The sequence below is a fragment of the Carassius auratus genome, chromosome 12 (assembly GCF_003368295.1).
Source record: "Carassius auratus strain Wakin chromosome 12, ASM336829v1, whole genome shotgun sequence".
NCBI classification, from domain to species: Eukaryota; Metazoa; Chordata; class Actinopteri; order Cypriniformes; family Cyprinidae; genus Carassius; species Carassius auratus.
Window position 1 is genome coordinate 8,604,842 of NC_039254.1, and position 13,730 is coordinate 8,618,571.

A 13,730-nucleotide genomic window follows, 5' to 3' on the forward strand; every position below is an offset into this window, starting at 1 on the left:
TGGGTTGAGCAACTAGTTTGTCTAATACTCTAAATTCAATCCACTGATTTTACTTCATAATCGGTGTAGAAATAATGGGAAGAAAAACACAGATTCTGTCTTGACTCTAGGCATCTGATTCTTAATTTGTTAAACAACATAAACAGTGTGTGGGTTTCCAAAAACTGGCATGAAGTAATCGGGTATTGTCATTTGTATTCTCATTAGCAAGAAATTTAAACATACATAAGGATGACAATCATTTGCCACAGATGTTTGTAATTGCAGCATATCTAAATGTAGATATAAAGATAGTTTATTTTCTGCTAACGCTATAAATGGCTGTTTATACAGCCCAGAACAGACCCTACACAAACCGGAAAAAATATATATATCAGATGGGGAAAAAAATTGGAAAATTAATGTCTCCAAAAAGAAATAGGAAGTCTCTTATTAATTTCCTAATGTGGGCGAACGAGACATGTTTGACAGTCCCATGGGACGCAACCTGCTCGTGACGCAAACCAGCGGAAAGCCAATGACGTTTTGCGCATGCTCACGTTGAGCCAGAGAGCTGCAAGGAAAAAGTACAAGAGACAAAGGAATAAACAACTCCGGGAGAGGACGCGAAAGCGCCAAGTTAGAGGAACGAAAGCAGCCGAGCTTGTAACGTATCGTATACGGACAGAGGTAAGTGCTAGGAGGAGAACACTGACAGTTTGAAAGGTGTCATTTTGTCCTTTGCTATCAAACGAGTAGCACGTAGCTAGAGTGTCAAATTGGTCTGAACGCAGGAGTTCAGAAGCCCAGACAAAAATACTGCATGCCTTGAGTTGCTCTTATTAAACGTGTGTACGAAGTGTCGTTTCCGTCCTTCAGTAAGTCATAAACACCCATCCAGTCAGCTGCCAGGAAGTTCTGTACAGCCATTCCCAATGCAGTCATCCTGGGCACAGCTGCACATTAGGTGTCTAAAGGGTTCCTGTTTAGACTTGCCACTCGGTTAATAAACGCTAATGTTCAGGATTTAATCATTTGCCGTTTTGTTTTAATTATCTGATTAATAATCACTCTCTTGTTGTGTTTGTTTTCGACTCTAAAGCCAAGGTTATCTCTGAGGTTCTCACCGTGGTCTGCTCTGACAGTTGCCAGGATCCTGCACTGCTGACCCATTTAGTCCCAGTCAGCTGTACAAGTCATGCTTAAGTCTTTTCCACCCTGATGTCGTCCAAAATGGAAAGAACTGCTCTGCCCTAGTGGTTATTATGTTGCTTGGCAAGTCTTTGTGCAATAACAAAATGAAGAGCACAGAAAGGGGACCCAGTCGAATCTGCTTCTGAGAAGATCCATCGGTTCCATTTTTCTAATCTTTTCACTGATTCACTGCAAGGTGCACTGGCTCACCTTTCACTCCAGTAACTACCTCCCCTCCCCTTGCCACTCATCCCGAGCAGCTGAGAGGTTGCTTTGGAGATGATAGTGGTGACATAGCAGCAGGAATGGGGAGTACTCCATGTTCTGGTAAGGGGAGGGGGGTCGGGGGGTTTCAGGAGCTGGGCTGTATGCCATGGAAGGTCAGCAAGCAGAAAGGAGAAGTTGTCGGTGGACGTGGGTCCGAGCTGGAGGATAGGCTGAATGCTGGAACGCCCCCCACCTTGTCACAACCTCCCGCCATTTATCACGAAAAGCAGCATCGGGAGCTGTGCGCTCTGCATGCCCTAAACAATGTCTTCCAGGACGGAGCGGCCTTCAGTCGGGATGCACTTCAGGACATCTACCAGAGGTCAGTGCTAAGATTATGTATTGTTGAGGTGATCTAATTTTGGATTTTTTTTTATTTTTTTGGTCACACTTCTGCTTCCTCTTTCTTTTTCAGGCTCTCCCCTAGCACTTTGGTAACGCCCCACAAGAAAAACATGCTGGGAAATGGCAACTATGATGTGAATGTCATCATGGCTGCATTGCAGACGCGTGGGTTTGAGGCTGTTTGGTGGGACAAGAGAAGGTATTTTATTATGCTGTTGTAGTAAATATAGTCCAAAACTTGAATTAATGTTTGTTTCACATGGTTTTGACAAATTTACATATCTTTAATTCAGCATGAAACATAATTTTCATAAGTTTAGCATGTTTGAGTTTTGAAATACATTACAGGGGGACATAAAAAAGCAATTAAAAAAATAGAATTGTGAATTGAGTTTGTAGTGATTTTTAACCACTTTGTTTTATGTTTCTTTTAGAATGCTTTTTTTTTTCTCCCAAGATTATTATTATTTTTTTAAATGTCTTGAAACATTAATTATAAATTTTACTTTTTTGGTCACAGCATAAGATATTTTATAACACAAACTAACATGCCTAACGTCAAGTTATTTTATAATTTAAGAAACATATTTACCTTTACATACAGTGGGTCTGCGAGGTTCAACTTTATGACATAACTTCCTGTTTTATGCACGACTTGACTAGGGCAAAAAGTTGTAAAGGGGCCATATGATGCAATTTCAAGTTTTCATTTCTATTTGGATCGTTACGCTCTTGGTGCATAACGAAAATCTGTAAAGTTGCAAACAATAAAATCTCAAATTCAGAGAGATATTCTTTATAAAAGTCTCAACTTGTCCACACCCCCCTAAAACGACTCATTCTAACACGCACTCGTCGGAAATGTAACGCCCCTTTCCATAATCGTGAACCTCCAACTTTTAATAATAATGTTCTTAGTTTTACCATCAGTTCAAGCCCAAAAGTGGAACAGAGTGGCGGGACCGACACCGTGATGAAGCTTGTATGTGTTTGCAGTACACAAGCCATGGTTAAAACGGCTGACTCCACTGGAATGTGACACACACACACACACACACACACACGATGTGCAAAACTCCACATTTGACCATTCAATAGCAAATGCTTAAACTAACAAAAACATACTTCTAGTAGCTGATTCAGAAGCACCAGATTGTCATAACAAAGTCTGAATTACCTCCTCTCCCAGGTTCATGAAACGATCATCCATAAAATGCATTGCTGTTCTGTTGTAAGTAATCTTAAAGGGTTAGTTCAGCCAAAAAGTGTGTCAAAAATTATTTCATTAATAACTCACTCTCATGTCGTTCCAAACCCATGAGACCTCAGTGTGAATCACTCGATGTAACCAGATCTTCTTGAACCAGTTCACCGAATCGAACTGAATCACTTGAAACGTTTTGTGTCTTTAATAAGCATTAATCCACAAATTACTTAAAGGGGGGGTGAAATGCTCGTTTTCACTCAATATCCTGTTAATCTTGAGTACCTATAGAGTAGTACTGCATCCTTCATAACTCCAAAAAGTCTTTAGTTTTATTATATTTATAAGAGAAAGATAATCTGTACCGTTTTTTCCCGGAAAAACACGAGTGGCTGGAGGCGTGACGTGTGGGCGGAGCTAAAGAATCACGAGCGCGAGTAGGCTTTTGCGTTGAGAGTGTTTGAAAGCTGTGACCGTATACACACTTTCAAAGGAGGGACTGAGAGCTCTCGGACTAAATCTAAAATATCTTAAACTGTCATCCAAACGGAGGTCTTACGGGTTTGGAACGACATGAGGGTGATTCATTAATGACATGATTTTCGTTTTGGGAGAACTAACCTTTTAAGGCCGGGACACACCAAGCCGACTTCAAAGAACTAGTGGTGACGAAAGCCGACGGTGTTGTCGCCTCGCGTTCGGCATCGTCAGACCAAAAAGCTGTGCTGGAACACACCACACAGACTACAGCCGACGACAAACTTTCACTTTCACTGATGCCGATGAGTGGAACACAGTTTGGTGTGTCCCGGGCTTTAAAGATTCCTAAATGCATCTACTTTCAGAATACCAAATAAAGTGCTTTTGCCATACACACAGCATCTCCCTGACACGGCTGCTTCAACACTTACTGCAGTTACTGAAACCACACCTTCTTTATTTGCATGAACATTTGGGCAGCATTACGCAAATGTTTCCACAGTGACATAGACGTGTGGGGGGCGTGTTAGAATGAGCCGTTTTAGGGGGGCATGGCAGAGTCTTAACTGTTGATAAATAATATCTCTTTGGATTTGAGAATTTAGCAACTTTACAGATTTTCTTCATGCACCAAGAGCTTGTTACACTCCAAAGAGAAAGGAAAAATGGAAATCGCATCATCTGACCCTTTTAACACGAGGACTGTGGAATCCATTTTATGAACACCAAATATAGGAAAATACGGGGATAGTAAAAGTTAATGCATACATGTCATTCCAAACCTCTATGCATTTATTTCATTTGCAAAACACAAATGAAGATATTTGTAACATTTTGGTTAGCAAACAGTTTTGGTTCCCAGTCACTTTTATTGTATTTTTTGTCTATATAATTAAAGTCAATGGGAACTGAAACTTTTTGGTTACCAGCATTCTGCAAAAGATCTTATTTTATGTTCCACTGTTTCTTTTAAAGAGGGGGGTGAAATGCTCGTTTTCACTCAATCTCCTGTTAATCTTGAGTACCTATAGAGTAGTACTGCATCCTTTATAACTCCAAAAAGTCTTTAGTTTTATTATATTCATAAGAGTAAGATAGTCTGTACCGATTTTTCCCGGAAAAACACGACCGGCTGGAGGCGTGACATGTGGGCGGAGCTAAAGAATCACGAGCGCCAGTAGGCTTTTGCATGAGAGCGTTTGGAAGCTGTGACATTACCGTGAGGAAAAAAACATCCAAAACAAACCATGGCTAACAGTCAGATTCAGCGTATATTTATGATCCAGAATCAGATCCCGAGGTTGAAACTGAAAGAGAGCAGCTGCAGCAACGACTTGCTAACAGGACACACTAACAACGAGGCAGAGATATTTTAAGCAGTTTTACTCACCACCTGCGGTTCCAACACACGATCGTGACCCTTTTTCGTTGGGATTGCATCATCCTTAAGAAATAAACGATACGCAAATCCGTCGTCAAACTGGGCCTTGTTTGTAAAACAAGCATCTTCGAAATGCAGGGAACAAACACAAACACTTGCACATCTCCGTTGATGCTCTGTAAAAATAAACTCCATCCACTGGGCCCTTAATGCTGTTTCTCTTTTGGTAATCTGTGCAGGGTTTTCTTGCCCTGGCAACCAAAAACACACTTCTTTTGTGACAATTCGGTCTCTCGCTCTGATCAGTGAATGTCTGTGCTCTCAGTGCTTTGCTATATGGGAGCGCGCACTCTTCCGGCAGACGTGCCCTTAGGACCCATATAAGGAAATTCCGCTCCATCTAACGTCACACAGAGCCATACTCGAAAAAACTTTCCGAAACTTGTGACAAACCGGAAGGAGTATTTTTTGAACAGAAATACTCCTTCAAACGTACAACTTAATTTTTGAAACTTTGTCCATGTTTAGCATGGGAATCCAACTCTTTAACAGTGTAAAAAACTCAGTATGCATGAAATAGCTTTTCACCCCCCCTTTAAGTTTGGTCAGTGTCAGTAAATAAAGGAATTTTCATTTCACAGATGTGACATTTATTTTAAAAAAAATGTATTTGTCATGCTATAGGGATGTCGGCAGCATTGCACTGCCGAACGTCACTGGATTCATCTTGAATGTGCCATCCAATCTGCGTTGGGGGCCGTTACGACTGCCCCTCAAGCGCCAACACTGGATTGGAGTTCGAGAAGTGGGAGGAGTCTACTATAACTTGGACTCCAAACTGCGCAGTCCTCATGCTATCGGAACAGCTGATGAACTGAGGTAAGTGTGAAATACTAAAGGGAAAAGTAGCAGTCGGTTTCAATGCCAAGCTCTTTTTTTTTCTCTTTTTCTGCTCTAGCTATTATTTTGATTATTTCACAGGAAGTTTTTGCGTCACCAGCTTCGAGGGAAGAACTGTGAACTCCTATTGGTTGTGCCAGAGGAGGTGGAAGTCCACCAGACATGGAGGTCTGATAACTGATGAATGTTTCGGATTGTTTGTTTTTTTTGGTTTTTGTTTTGTAGGTTTCTTAAATTCATGCTCAGGAGGGAAATGTGAGGTTCAGTCAGGGACCCATTTAAAGAGCAAATCGAGTTGCACTCAACTGGTCATGAAAGCACACTGCTCAGACTTGTTTACACACACACACACTCACACACGCTGGACTCTTGCCATGGAGACTGAAGCAGCAAAGGACACACACAGGGTTATCACAAGACAACAAAACACTACGCAGAGAATTGTGTTTGGTATTTGGGATTCTGATGCATTTTTTATACATTGATTATTTCTTTTACTTTGTACTGTTTTTGGACTTGAAAGTGAGAGGTTATGGAATGATTAGTGATGTGTTCTCCTCGTGCATCACCTGTCATCCTCGCCACTTCTCTCTTTCCATGTGATTTCACGTGCATCCATGTGATCATCTGAACTGTCCACCACACATTACAGGTCACCGAAAAAGGTATTCGTTTGACCAACTAGATTTTGTTTAACACAGGGGTGCATATGTACTTATTAGTGCATGTACTTGAAGATTTAGAGAAGGAACACCAGTAGCCCCTGATTAACTGTTTCCTACATATTAAACGGCATAGTGACAGATGAGATGTTTCCTGTGTATCACAGTACAGCATGGCACCACAGTAATTGGATGTTTTGTGTTCGTTTCCTATACCATATGTTACCAAAACGGTCACCTGTTAATCTCTTACCTTTAACAGTTTCTCTGGACACCCTTTTCTTGTTAGACAGTGAAGGTTAGACTTGTTGAATCCTAGACTACATGTAGGAAAATAAAACCGAGAGTGTTGGTGGTTTAAAAAAAAAAAAAAGTTAAACTGCCAAAACCTGTTGTTAATTGAAACGGCTGTATATACTTTTAAAATGGCACATGCTGAACTAAGAGTTAGAAAGGTTGAGTTATCTTGCAAAGTTTATTCATCTTTGATTGATATTGGATTAACATGGCCTTAAACTGTTTACAGAGGGAGCCGATTTACACAAAGGGAAGTCTAATAATGCATCTCAGGTTATCTTCAGATTCAACTTGATTAAATTTCACTTGTTAAACACCGATCTTCAAAATATTATGGAAAACACTTCAAATAGATTATATAGACACTCAAATCAGATGCTACAACTTAAAAGGAACATTCCACATGTCCATACACAGGGTGCTTTGTAATACTGTAGAGATTAATAGATTTCTTTGCCATGACAATCTAAATCTCCACAACCCATTTTGCAGGGGGACGGGGATAACATGTGCTCATGCCATTGTTTTCCATTCAAATAAAATGCTTATTATGGCACTTTATGTATGGTGTAAAATGTGCAGTGACATCATTAAAAATGTCTTTATGTATAAAGTGTGTTGCTGCTTTTTATCTTGTTCATGTAATTCACACCAGGGGTTTTCATTATTCTAGATGCTTTGGACCATCAAATGTGGTCATCTGTGTGAGGGAACATCATCCTAAATTAAAGGGCAGATATATATGCATGTATTCTGTGATTTTTTTTTTTTAAATATATAATAATAATAATAATAAAAAACTATATATATATATATATATATATATATATATATATATATATTTGTTTCATCTAAAAAAAATTGAATAGAATCATGAAAAAGGTCTTTATTTTTGTAGTTTAAAAAAGCTAATTTTCCTATATTCTAGATTCATTGCACACAAACTGAAATATTTCATGAGGTTTTTTTTTTTCTCTCGATGGTTACGACTTACAGCTTAAGAAAATAAAAAATTCATTCTCAGAAAATTTAAATATTCAATTTTGGGCTTAATTTGATTAATTTTGAGTATAAATGCTGGGTATATTTTTGGGCTAGTTTAGAACATGCAACCACAATTATGGGAAAGACTACATAGTTGACAGTTGTCCAGAAGACAATCATCAACACAAGGTCATTGCTGAAAGGGCTGGCTGTTCACAGAGTGCTGTATCAAAATATATTCATAGAAAGTTGACTTGAAGGAAAAAGTGTGGTAGGAAAAGGTGCACAAGCAACAGGGATGACCACAGCCTTGGGAAGATTGTTAGGAAAAGTTGATTCGAGAACTTCACAAGGAGTGGACTGAAGCCAGAGTCAGTACATCCACCACACTCGGACGTCTTCAGGAAAAGGGCGAACAGCTGTCACATTCCTAGAACCAAGCCACTCCTTAACCAGAAAAACACATCAGAAGCATTTCACCTGGGGTAAGGAGAAAAAGAACTGGACTGGAAATCAAGGTCTGGAGAAGCACAGAGCTGCTTGAAGTCCAGTGTGAAGTTTCTAAAGTTAGTGATGATTTGTGGAGCTGTGACGTCTGCTGGTGTTGCTCCATTGTGTTTTATCAAGTCCAAAGTCAATGCAGCCATCTACCAGGAGATTTTGGAGCACTTTATGTTTCCATCTCCTGACAAGCTTTATGGAGGTAATGATTTCATTTTCAGCAGGATTTTAGCACCTGCCCACAGTGCCAAAACCACTTCCAAATGATGACCATGATATTACTGTGCTTGATTGGCCAGCCAACTCACCTGACCTGAACCTCACAGAGAATCTATGGGGTATTGTGAAGAGGAAGATAAATAACATCTGAAAAACAATACAGAGGAGCTGAAGGCCGCTTATCAAAGCAACCTGGGCTTCAATAACGCCTCAGCAGTGCCACAGGTGATCGCCTTCATACAAAAGGAGCCCCAACCATGTATTGAGTGCATAATTAAATCTACTTTGGAGATCTTGAACATTTCTGTTTTGTAAAAAAATCTATTTTTTTTCAGATACTGAATTTTACATTTTCCTAAGCTGTACTTCATAGCCATCAGAATTGAAATAAAAAACTCTTGAAATTTCAGTTTGTGTGCAATGTATCTAGAATATAATAAAGTTAGCTTTTTTTTAATTGAATTACGAAAAATAATGACCTTTTACTTAATATTCTAATTTTTTTTAGATGCACCTGTATTAAAAAATGTTTCTTGGGCACCAAATTAGCTTATTAGAATGATTTCTAAAGGATCATGTGAGACTAAATAAGTCTGATCGTATTCTACACCATACTGTTTCAGTCTATTAATTAACTATTATAGAGTCCATCTTTGTGTGAGAGATTTGAGATCTATTGCCCACAGATAGCCTACCGTTGTAGTGCTGCAAGTAAGCAAACTCATTTATTAATTCCTTTATGTAATATTTAGGAGTGCAAAACTCAAATCTGAATGGTAAGCAACATAAACCACAGAAATCCTGATTAAAACTAAACTAGTGGGTTGTTAGATGCTAGTTGATAATCCGACCAACAGTGGCGCAAGTCAATCCTCTGTGTGGCGTACGGGGGCGCGCTGCGCGCTGCAGATGTGTCGCAGATTTAAAAAGTCACTGTACTCATCTAGTACAAGGAAATGGAGCAGTGCAAAGCATAAAATACTCAATTGTAAACAAGGCAACGGAAGAGCGGGAACCCGTGCAGCCATTCTAACGGTGCATGGGATTTGCAATTCATAGTTACTTTAACGACCAGAAGGGTAAAGCAAAAAGATAGACTGACAGCTACTTCATTATTTTTAGGGGAACAACTTATACTGATGGAACTGTCGGCAATCGGTGAGCAAGTGTTCGCTGTGGAATCAATCATCAAGAAAAGATTTCGAAAGGTAAGTGACATGCGCGCGAGGCTGCGTGTTTACTGACAGTTCAGTGTGTGCAATCCCGCTGCACACATACAACATGTTCGAGGGGCGAGGACACACACAAGTCCCCTTACAACAGCAGCGTGGAAGTGTGTTTGTAGTCTAATAACTTCGATGATGACGCATGTCGCACAGCACGCTTCTGGAACAGGGTGGCGAATGCGATCCTATTCGTAGTCATGGAGACTACGCAGTTTTATTTCCCGGTGAGATCTAATAACTAACGTAAAGTTTGCCCATTTAGATACAGCTGCCGAGGTTTTTTTTTTATATCTTAAAACGGCGTTTGAGAGGACGTGGCTCTCAGTTACTTTTAAGTTACAAATTGAGACACGCGGTTATCTTAAAATAACGCTCGTTAAATGACCGTTACTTTTGGTCCCACATGAAATGTCAGGATTGAAGTAGAAAGGAGGAGCTGTTAGTTTAGGGGTCGTCCCTCTTTAATGCTTTATTACGAAATCTTGTCATTACGTCATCGCACACGTACAAGACAAAAACAAAACATGCAGAAGAAATGTGTAAGACAAAAAAAAAACGTACTTAAATTTTAAATGCAGTATTGGTTTATATATATATTTTTCTTTTTGTTCTAATCTTTAAGGGTCATGTCGAATATTTATTGAAGTGGAAGGGGTGGCCTCCGAAGTAAGTATTATTATTATTATTATTATTATCAAGGAAAATTGCAGCATAAGATTAATTTCAACATTTCTTAATCCTTTTATTTCCTGGTAGTTTTACTATATTACTCTAGCCGCTAAGATGTTTTTGTTTATTTATTTGCGCGTCACGTCAATAAACTTGTATATGTTTTAATGACTTTATAGGTACAGCACATGGGAGCCAGAGGAGCACATTCTAGACCCTCGACTGGTTTTAGCGTTTGAGGAAAAGTGAGCGGTTCTATAAATGAAACCTCCTTTTTCATTCTTTCACTTTCAGTCACTAGCACATGAAATCATCCACACTGCATTGTCTCATTATTTCTGTCTGCAAACAGAGAACAGAAAGAAAGGTCAGTGAGGTGGCGCAAAAGAGGCCCAAAACCGAAAAGACTCTTCATGCAGGTAATGACCACTACAGCATCTTCATTACTGGGATTGTTTCCCTGCTAAATTGTCATTATAATATTGTCCAACATATTATTTTAGGATTATTTATATACTATTATAGTTTTCATTGATATTTTGAACCTTTATTTTTTATCATTGACATTTTTGGCAATTTTTCACGTTTTTTACATTTAAAATTTTATACAATTTGTGTGTGTGTTTGTATGTATATGTATATATATATATATATATATATATATATATATATATATATATATATATATATATATATGTACAGAATATATATGTGTGTGTTACTATTTAGGTCTAATATATTTCCAATTCAATTTTAATTTTAGTACAGTTGTAGTTTTTATTTCCAGTTAAACTAAATGAAAAGTAAAGTAAGTTTTCTCTCTAATCTTTGTTTTATTACAGCTTTATTTTAATCAACTAAAAATAGATAGAATTTTTTAATTATTAATAACAATCCGTTGTCTATCCACATATTGCTCTCTTGAAGAGAAACATTTACGCGATGGATCTACGCAGCGCACACAAAGATACAGAGAAGTCTTCGGCACATCTGCCGCTCTCGCTTGACCCGAGGTTCCAGTCCACAGGGGCTTGTTTATATCGACAGTTAACCCACCACAAGAAAAAGAAGAAAGCTTCCAGAGAGACTTCTGAGGAAGAATGGGATAGAAGAGAAGAAGAAGAAGATGATGATGATGATGATGAGGGGGTAATGGAGGAAGAAGAAGAAGAAGAAGAAGAAGAGGACACAAGACATGGAGGAACTAAAACCGGCAGCAACACTTTAAACAGTAAGTATGTTAGCTGGTCCGAAGGCAGATAGTTGACACTTTGACCTAAATCGATATCAAGACTGCAGTGCTCTTCGTCAGCCTTACTGAAGAAAAAAACTCTCGTCACAAATCAAAACATGAAGGATACTGCTCTATTTGAACAGATCAAGGTTTTTTTGTTGTGTGGCAAACCCTACTTAACTTTTATTATTAATAATATTATTATCATTATTATTATTATTAGCATTATATATACAAAATGTGTTAGTCAATGGTTGAAATCCTAAAAAGTAAAATTAAGTTTAAATTCTGCAAGTGCATTATACATAATGATATTATATACATACATACATATATACATACATATATATATGTGTGTGTGTGTATGTCCTAATAAGTCCTAATAATAGATTATTAAAATAATTATGCACTAAATCAGCATATTAGAAGGATTTCTGAAAGATCGTGTGCCACTGAACACTGCCCTCACAGGAATAAATATTTTAAGTTATATTAACATTTTACACTATTACTGTTTTTACTGTATTTCTGATGAAGTAAATGCAGCCTTGGTGAACAATAGAGACTTCTTTAAAAAGAAAAATTATATTGTGTTTTATTTTGCATACTTCTGCATTATTCCTCACCCTTTTAATACAATTAATAATTGGGACACAACTACAGTAGTATTACATTATTTGTATATTCATATATTTATATTTAGTCATTTAGCAGATGCTTTTATCCAAAGCAACTTACAAATGATGATTTGTGGCAAAGCATCTAAAACAGCAACTTGTTTATAGTCAAGATTCTCTCATATCTAGAACACGATGAAGGTTTAAATATGTACAAAATGTACTGTGTCTCAGAGCGTGTCAGGAGAGGTCGCTGGAGTCCAGCCACTGGGTCAGAGGCAATGACTATATCTCCTTTACCTGAAGACTGGAGTCCAGTTATGGGGCCAGAGGAGGTCATTGTGACAGATATCACCATCAACTCACTGACTGTGACTTTTAGAGAGGCCTTGGTAGCAAGGGGCTTCTTCAGGAGCTGGGAGATGGAGATCTGATATTACAGACACTGAGGATGGTCAGAGCGACGAGGAAAGATAATTGGTACATGCTTTTTTTGCATTGTTGTTTATGTGCTTGCACAACTTCCGCCAGTGTTTCAGACTGTGTTTATTTGCACTATTAGTTCTAATTGAGTTCAAAATGTTGTTTCAGTGATTACAATCAGTCAAAGTAATAGTAGCAGGTCACTATTAATTTAATAGCAATAACTGATAAAACAATGAGATTTTGAACTTGTGTTGGCCAGGAAAAAAACCAAGCGAGTTCTCTGATACTGGTTTTGATGGTGTTTCGCAGTGAAGTTTACAGATTTGTCTGACTGGGATAGACTTCATTTGGTCTGGTCATGTATTTGCATGAAATACATAATGCTAGTTCAGAGTATCACAATGAAGTATTTCTAAAAGCCAAGCTGTCACATATATGTCTATACATACTCACATTACATGTATGTATATATATAAACTTGATATACTTGGTGAACATATTCTAATCTTGACCTTCAATTTAAATTTCACACCTCACTTAGCTAATTAGAATTAGTGGCCTCTTGATAATCAAAATATGTGAAATACAACTTTGGGAAGATAGCATTTCAACACTTAAGGTGCCATCCTTGACAGTTCATAAAATATTACAGTGTGAGAAAAAAAAATTCTGGTTTCCTTACACAATTATGTTCTAACTTTTGAGCATAGTTATGTGTATGGAATAAAGTTACATTTTATTTTATTTTCCAACACTATGGCTTGCTAGTATCTCATCTATTTGCAGTGTTTGTGCAATTTTTTTTCGTCCTGCCAAGTATGACTTGCACCATCTTGCACAGTAGTCTATTTTGTAGATTTAACTTGACTGCTGTTTATTTTCTGTGTTATTTTAGTCCAAGATGAAAGCTGAGACCTGAAAAAAAAAAAAAATCTACATTGAGGGGAATGTATATTTAGCCTCTAGGAACATCCATCTCTGGGGGCTCAACTGTTTAATATTTGACTTCATGTGACCTGTATATACTTGATAGACTATGTCTGTGCTAAATGTCTGTGGTTGCTTTTGCTATTCAGAGTATTTGCACTTTAAAATGGAAAACTTGGTATTATGATGCCAATAATAAAACCTCTGTGTAACTCTAT

At 38.0% G+C, this 13,730-nt stretch overlaps 2 protein-coding genes across 5 annotated transcripts; both read left to right on the plus strand.

The window, feature by feature from the left end:
* The first annotated feature begins 513 nt into the window (after positions 1-513).
* On the plus strand, positions 514-7,318 carry josd1 (Josephin domain containing 1). Its single transcript, XM_026276724.1, has 5 exons — positions 514-669; positions 1,082-1,762; positions 1,856-1,984; positions 5,535-5,729; positions 5,832-7,318. The coding sequence occupies exons 2-5, from the start codon at positions 1,479-1,481 to the stop codon at positions 5,929-5,931; spliced, it is 708 nt and encodes a 235-aa protein (XP_026132509.1). The 5' UTR covers positions 514-669; positions 1,082-1,478; the 3' UTR covers positions 5,932-7,318.
* A 1,957-nt stretch (positions 7,319-9,275) lies between these two features.
* cbx7b (chromobox homolog 7b) lies at positions 9,276-13,729 on the plus strand. 4 transcript variants are annotated; one of them, XM_026276736.1, is made up of 7 exons: positions 9,276-9,448; positions 9,536-9,621; positions 10,262-10,305; positions 10,488-10,553; positions 10,661-10,727; positions 11,236-11,539; positions 12,394-13,729. In XM_026276736.1, the coding sequence occupies exons 2-7, from the start codon at positions 9,553-9,555 to the stop codon at positions 12,591-12,593; spliced, it is 750 nt and encodes a 249-aa protein (XP_026132521.1). In that variant the 5' UTR covers positions 9,276-9,448; positions 9,536-9,552; the 3' UTR covers positions 12,594-13,729. The 4 variants fall into 4 exon arrangements, with proteins under 4 accessions (XP_026132521.1, XP_026132520.1, XP_026132522.1 ...); XM_026276735.1 differs by having other exon boundaries at positions 9,277-9,621; XM_026276737.1 differs by lacking the exons at positions 9,276-9,448; positions 9,536-9,621 and adding an exon at positions 9,659-9,863.
* The last annotated feature ends 1 nt before the right edge of the window (position 13,730 follows it).

What these genes read in the sequence shown, in the direction of transcription:
- josd1 (XM_026276724.1), top strand. Translation starts at nt 1,479, where the DNA reads ATGGGGAGTACTCCATGTTCTGGTAAGGGGAGGGGGGTCGGGGGGTTT. An exon ending in CTTCAGGACATCTACCAGAG is followed by an intron (nt 1,763 to 1,855) that starts GTCAGTGCTAAG and finishes TTTCTTTTTCAG; the next exon opens with GCTCTCCCCTAGCACTTTGG. An exon ending in GGAACAGCTGATGAACTGAG is followed by an intron (nt 5,730 to 5,831) that starts GTAAGTGTGAAA and finishes ATTATTTCACAG; the next exon opens with GAAGTTTTTGCGTCACCAGC.
- cbx7b (XM_026276734.1), top strand. Translation starts at nt 10,104, where the DNA reads ATGCTTTATTACGAAATCTTGTCATTACGTCATCGCACACGTACAAGA. An exon ending in GTTTTAGCGTTTGAGGAAAA is followed by an intron (nt 10,554 to 10,660) that starts GTGAGCGGTTCT and finishes GTCTGCAAACAG; the next exon opens with AGAACAGAAAGAAAGGTCAG. An exon ending in CGGCAGCAACACTTTAAACA is followed by an intron (nt 11,540 to 12,393) that starts GTAAGTATGTTA and finishes ACTGTGTCTCAG; the next exon opens with AGCGTGTCAGGAGAGGTCGC.